Below are 5,852 nucleotides of genomic sequence, written 5' to 3'. Positions count from 1 at the left end.
CCTCAGTGAGTTACACAGTCCAACCACACAACCGTGTAAAAGTTTGTAAAGTTTTAGAATTTAGTCCAATACGACCACAATTAGTTACATGGCCTGGCGACACGGCTGTGTGACTCAGTACTACACGACATCAATTTGTTGTAGAGCTTGACAACAAAAACTTGTCACTCAACTCTACACGGCCTAGTCACACGGTAGTGTAACCTCTGTTTAACCCTTCTTTAGAAGTTTGACTATCCTGGGTAGTGGCAAATAATCCTTCTCGAAGATTTTAAGCATCAATGAGCTTTATATTAGGGTAAAACTCTCAATAACCTTCTGAGGTTTTCTTTTATCATGCAAAGCTTCCTTAAGCACTTCTTTGATGGCTCTTATTGGCGTTTCCTTATCCACAATCTATAGATAAGTGCTCCTTCTTTGCCTATATACAAGGCATTACTTGTAATGCCCCAAAATTTAAGTCTTTAATTTTTGAATGTTTTGACACAAATTACTTGTTCTCTTTAATGGCAAAGTGATATGGGAGTGTTTGAGGAGCCTGGGTTCAAGTCTTGGCTTTCACAAAATTTTTAGTTTTGATCTTAAATGAATCTAAACATAAGCATGTAGGCCTTATAAATATTAATGTTGGTTTTATGACACAAAAATAGCTTATGGTCTAGTGGAAAGGTGATTGTGTGGTGTAACTGTGAGGTCAGAGGTTCAAGTCCTGGGTTGCGCATGGGAGTATTTATTTTGCTGCTTGAACTGGGTAGGTGGTGGAGTTGGACTAGAACACTGCTAAATGGAGTTTGAACTGGTCATAGAGGGAGTAGAGGAGAAATAGGTGGAGTGAATCAAGGAAGGATAAGGGGAGAGTTTTTAGGAGAAAATCAAGGAATTTTAGAAGGGGGAGTGTTGTGCCGTTTGGGGGTTATTCAACCTTGAGAATTAAGCTAGGGGGAGTTTTGGGGGTCATTTTCAGCTTTTGAGGAACTTTTGGTTTTTATTTTATTTTATTTTTCCCTCTGTCTGCTTCGGTGGGTGAGCTTTTTTTGTTTTCTCCTTTTTCTTTTGGTGTCGAATCTTGCAAAGACTTCAAAGTATCTCTTCGGTTTGTTAGTTTTGTTTTTCTGCTTTTCCCTTTTTGCCCTTTTTGTTTTTGCCGAATAGCCTTTGGTTCTTTCCTTTTTTCTTTATGGCCGAATATTACCTTTCTTTCTTATTCTCTGTTGGCCGAATACTGCCTTATTCTCCCTCTTCATCTATTCAATTATGTTTCGACTTGACAACTATTCTCTGATTGTTCAATTTCCTTAAAGAGTGAAGGAGTTTCAAGTGTTGTTACAGTCATCGAAATATCTCTCTCGTCACTCGATCAAGATAAGTAGGTGTGCTAGCCTTCCTTCTAGGGGTAGGCCGAATGTTCCTGTGGTTTTGTAAATTATCATGAGCGGATTTCAACCACATGATTTAACAATCTTGTTTAATGAATCCATTTGCAATGCAGATATCCATCAAGAATATTGCAGTCAACTTTCATCAATGGTTTAGGTGGGCTAAGCCACTTTTGTCAGTTGGGACAAGTATTAGTTTATTTTTTTGGTTAAGGATGCAAAAGAAGGAGACTAACCCTATTGATTGTAACTAATCGAAAACTTGTATGAATGTAGATTTTGGGTATTCATGGATCTTAGTATGTTTTCACAAACAGGTGTGTAATAACACCCTCTCTCAACTGCAAATCGACAAAAGCCGAAAAGCAGGAAAAGACGTCCCTGAGACCATATGGGCGTGCAAATGCTCATGTGGTAAATCGAGCCCACGAAGCACGGTGTTAGATTGTAGAGGCCTCTATGAGTGTTTTCATGGGCTTAGGCCGTAATGGGCCTAAAATGACCAAAATACCCTCAAAGGGTAAACTAACCGAAATACCCTCGAAGGGTAAAATGACCGAAATCCTCTCAAAGGGTAAAATGACTGAAATACCCTCGAAGGGTAAAATGACCGAAATACCCTCAAAGGGTAAAATGACTGAAATACCCTCGAAGGGTAAAATGACCAAAGTACCCTCGAACGGTAAAATGACCGAAATACCCCAGAAGGGTAAAATGATCAAAATTTCCTCGAAGGGTAAAATGACTGAAATACCCTAAAAGGTAAAATGACTGAAATACCCTTGAAGGGTAAAATAATTGAAATACCCCCGAAGGGTAAAATAATTGAAATACCCCCGAAGGGTAAAATGATTGAAATAACCTCGAAGGGTAAAATGACTGAAATACGCCTGAAGGGTAAAATGACTGTTATACCCCTAGAAGTTGAAATATGTGTAAGACTGATTTGCTCTATGATATATATATGACTGTTACTGAGTATGACATAATGCATACACATATGATTTATGACATGACATACTGCACGGGGTTGGGTTTCTAATATAGGGGAAGTATACTGTACTGGTGGCTTTGCCAAATATACAGTTACTAGCAGTTTTGCTGCATCACTATTATTGGCAGCTTTACTGCATCACTATTACTGGCAACTTTGCTGCGATATTGGTGTGTTGGCTGGGTGGGTTGATTTTATCCCCACATGGTGTGTTGGTTGTACGGAGTGATGTGTTGGCTGGATTGGGATGGGTTGCATTACAGCATTGTATTGTTAATGTATTGGACTAAGGCCCACGCTGTTACTGTATTGGGCTAAGGCCTACACTGTTACTGTATTGAGTTATGGCCCACACTATTGCTGTATAAGGCTTAGGCCCAGACTACTACTGCATGTTTTATACTGATTGAATGATAGGGGATTTCACACTGAGTTTCGTATACTCACCCTCTCCTCTTAACTGTGCAGGTAATCCTCAGTCTTAGGTGATTCGGTGCCGCGAGGGACTTGGAGGTGGTCACACAACTGCTGATGTTCACACTTGCTTTTGTTGTACTTTAAATTATAATTTGGGTTTTGTTTTGTAATAAGGCCTTTAATTTGGGTTTTAAATTTTAATTGCGCTTTTGTTTACATATTTTATACTACTAGTTAGGTGAAAATGAAATTTCAAAATAATTTATATTTTCAAAGACACGAACTTTAAATGTTTGAGTTTTCAAATGCTTCCATGTTTTAAATCAACTTAATAAAATAATAGTAGTTAATAAGGCAAACATTTGGTTAAGTGTTCCGTTAAACATTACTAAAGAGGTTTCTAAACTTAAGTAACGAGTTTTATCAACAAGTCTAAATTTTGAGAGACACCTCAATATGACACACTAGATACGGCCATAATGTCTAGGCTGGGTTTTGGGTGTTACATTTAGTGGTATCAGAGTCAGGTTGCAAAACTCGACTATGGAATGATTTTTAAAAAAATATTTGGAATTTATGAAAAACTATTTTGAATTATTTTTGAAGGTTACAAGTGTGGCACACCGAGTCTCCAGCACCGAATCTGTAAGTTTCTATGTACTGTAGACTGCTTAAACTGAAATATATTGAGAGACTACTATAGATAGTAGGACTGTACTAAAACTCTTAAGTGTGAGTAAACTGAGACTGTAGGAAAACAGGAAACTGTAGAGAGACTCTTGAATTACGAAAACAGATTCTGATTACTGCTTTTTCATAAGACATCTGTTAATAAATATTGGAATTGTAAACTAATGCATAAAACTTCATAAACCGATTATACGTTATCCGATATGAGCACTAGAGGTACTCGCGGAAGGGGTACACGAGGCCGTGGTAGAGGCTGAGGAAGTGCTAGGGCTGGGTCTTCAACGTCAGGCCACATGCCTAATGTTGAGGCTAGGGAGGCACCAGCTTCACCGGTGACTGAGTCGGGATCATTCGATCGAGCGGTTGGGGATGATGCACTATCCCGAGCTATGGTCCGTATTCTGGAAAGGGTTACAGGGACCAGTAACGATGTTGTGGGCCATGGGTCAATTTCAGTATGACTCCGGTTGAATGGAGTAGAAATTTTTAGGGGTATTTCTGGTGTAGCCTCTAATCTGGTTGAATACTAGTTGGAAGCCACGGAGAGAATAATGGATGACCTTGATTGCACTTCTGAGCAAAAGCTAAAAGGAGCAGTCTCTTTAATCTGAGAGATGAGGCGTACCAGTGGTGGCTTACTGTGAGAGAAGGTACTCAGGCCGATAGGTTAACGTGGGATTTCTTTAAGTCAGCTTGTCAAGGAAAGTATGTGGGCGCAAGTTATGTGGACGCCCGAAGAAAGGAATTTTTGAGTTTGATCCAAGGGAATAAAACTGTGGCTGAGTATGAGGCAGAGTTCCTACGACTGAGTCACTATGCTCGTCGGATAGTGGCGAATGAATATGAACGTTGTGTGCGATTTGAGGACAGCCTCTGGGATGAGTTACGAATCTTGATAGCTCCACAGAGGGAGCGAGATTTTGCTACACTGGTTGAAAAGGCAAAAATCACTGAGGATGTGAAGTGCTCTGAGCGCCAGAACCGTGAGAAAGATAGGGGCAGGTTTAAGAAGGATTTAGAGCCCTCAAGTTCTTCTAGAAGGCCTAAAAACAAAGCTAGGTTTGATGGGCCAGTCCGAGCTGGGGTTTCTATTGTAAAAGCTCAGCCTTGTGCTGATTGTTGGAGACATCATCTGGGTGAGTGTTGGAAGAAGATTGGGGCATGTTTCAAATGTGGGTCTAAGGAGCATCAAGTTAAGGATTGTCCTCAAAGGCTTACTCAGATGCAAGCTACAGGTCAGGGTTTTGCTCAGCCAGTAAGAGGTAGTCAGCAGCCACCGAGAGGCTGTGGGCAGGTTAGAGGTGGTAATGGTGTGAGACGAGGTTGTGGAATGTTTGGCAGAGGTGTTGGTAATAATGAGGCAAGACAGCCAGCACTTGTCTATGCTACTCATCGCCGAGAGGATGGTGACGCTCCAGATGTTATAATCGATACGTTCCTAATTCATAATGTACCTTTCACTACTTTAATTGACATAGGGTCTACACATTCATACATTGCATGCACTGTGTCTGGCACCTTGGGTATCATGCGTGAGAGTACTATTACTAAGATGATTGTGTTAAGTCCACTAGGAAAATCAGTAAGGGTAGACAAGTTGTTCACAGATGTACCCTTAGAGGTTCAAGGAGTTATATTTCTAGAGGATTTAATGGAGCTACCGTTTGGTGAATTGGACCTAATACTGGGGATGGATTGATTGGTTAAACACCATGCAAGTTTGGATTTTACTCTTAAGTGTATGGTGTTAAAGACTATTGAAGGTGAGGAGGTGGCTGTGATTGGGGATCGAAGGGACTTTCTGTCTAATGTGATCTCTGCATTAAGGGCCGAAAAAATGGTTCGCAAGGGTTGTGAGGTATTTCTTGCGTATGTTGGTGTATCTGATTTTGAGGGTCATTCTGTTGGATATATCAGAACTGTTAAGGATTTTTTTGATGTTTTTCCTGATGAGCTCCCTTGGTTGCCTACAAGCCGCGAAGTTGAATTTGGAGTTAAGCTTTTGCCAGGAATAACTCTAGTGTCTATCGCCCCTTATAGGATGGCACCGAAGGAGTTGGTGGAATTAAAAGCTCAAATCCAAGAATTGTTGGATCGAGGATTCATTTAACCTAGTGTGTCTCCGTGGGGAGCACTAGTGTTGTTCGTTAAGAAGAAGGATGGGATTATGCGCATGTGGATTGACCATCGGCAATTGAATAAACTGACTATCAAAAATAAGTATCCTTTACCGAGGATAGATGATTTATTTGATCAGTTGCAAGGAAAATTAGTTTTCTCTAAAACAGATCTTCGTTCTGGGTACCATCAATTGAGATTTAAGGAGGCTGATGAGTACAAGACTGCATTTAGGACTCGTTATGGTCATTAGGATG

General features: G+C 40.3%; 1 protein-coding gene across 1 annotated transcript; it reads left to right on the top strand.

Annotated features, from left to right (window-relative positions):
• The first annotated feature begins 3,770 nt into the window (after window positions 1–3,770).
• Window positions 3,771–5,176, top strand: LOC128033972 (uncharacterized). Its single transcript, XM_052622471.1, has 2 exons — window positions 3,771–3,900; window positions 4,062–5,176. The coding sequence occupies exons 1-2, from the start codon at window positions 3,771–3,773 to the stop codon at window positions 5,174–5,176; spliced, it is 1,245 nt and encodes a 414-aa protein (XP_052478431.1).
• The last annotated feature ends 676 nt before the right edge of the window (window positions 5,177–5,852 follow it).

This window comes from Gossypium raimondii, chromosome 10 (assembly GCF_025698545.1).
Source record: "Gossypium raimondii isolate GPD5lz chromosome 10, ASM2569854v1, whole genome shotgun sequence".
NCBI lineage: Eukaryota > Viridiplantae > Streptophyta > Magnoliopsida > Malvales > Malvaceae > Gossypium > Gossypium raimondii.
This window is presented reverse-complemented; position numbering and strand designations above follow the sequence as displayed.

Excerpts from the sequence above, each read along its gene's own strand:
- LOC128033972 (XM_052622471.1), top strand. The coding sequence starts at position 3,771 with ATGCCTAATGTTGAGGCTAGGGAGGCACCAGCTTCACCGGTGACTGAG. Across the intron at positions 3,901-4,061 it reads GGAAAGGGTTACAGGGACCA|CTAAAAGGAGCAGTCTCTTT; the intron begins GTAACGATGTTG and ends TCTGAGCAAAAG.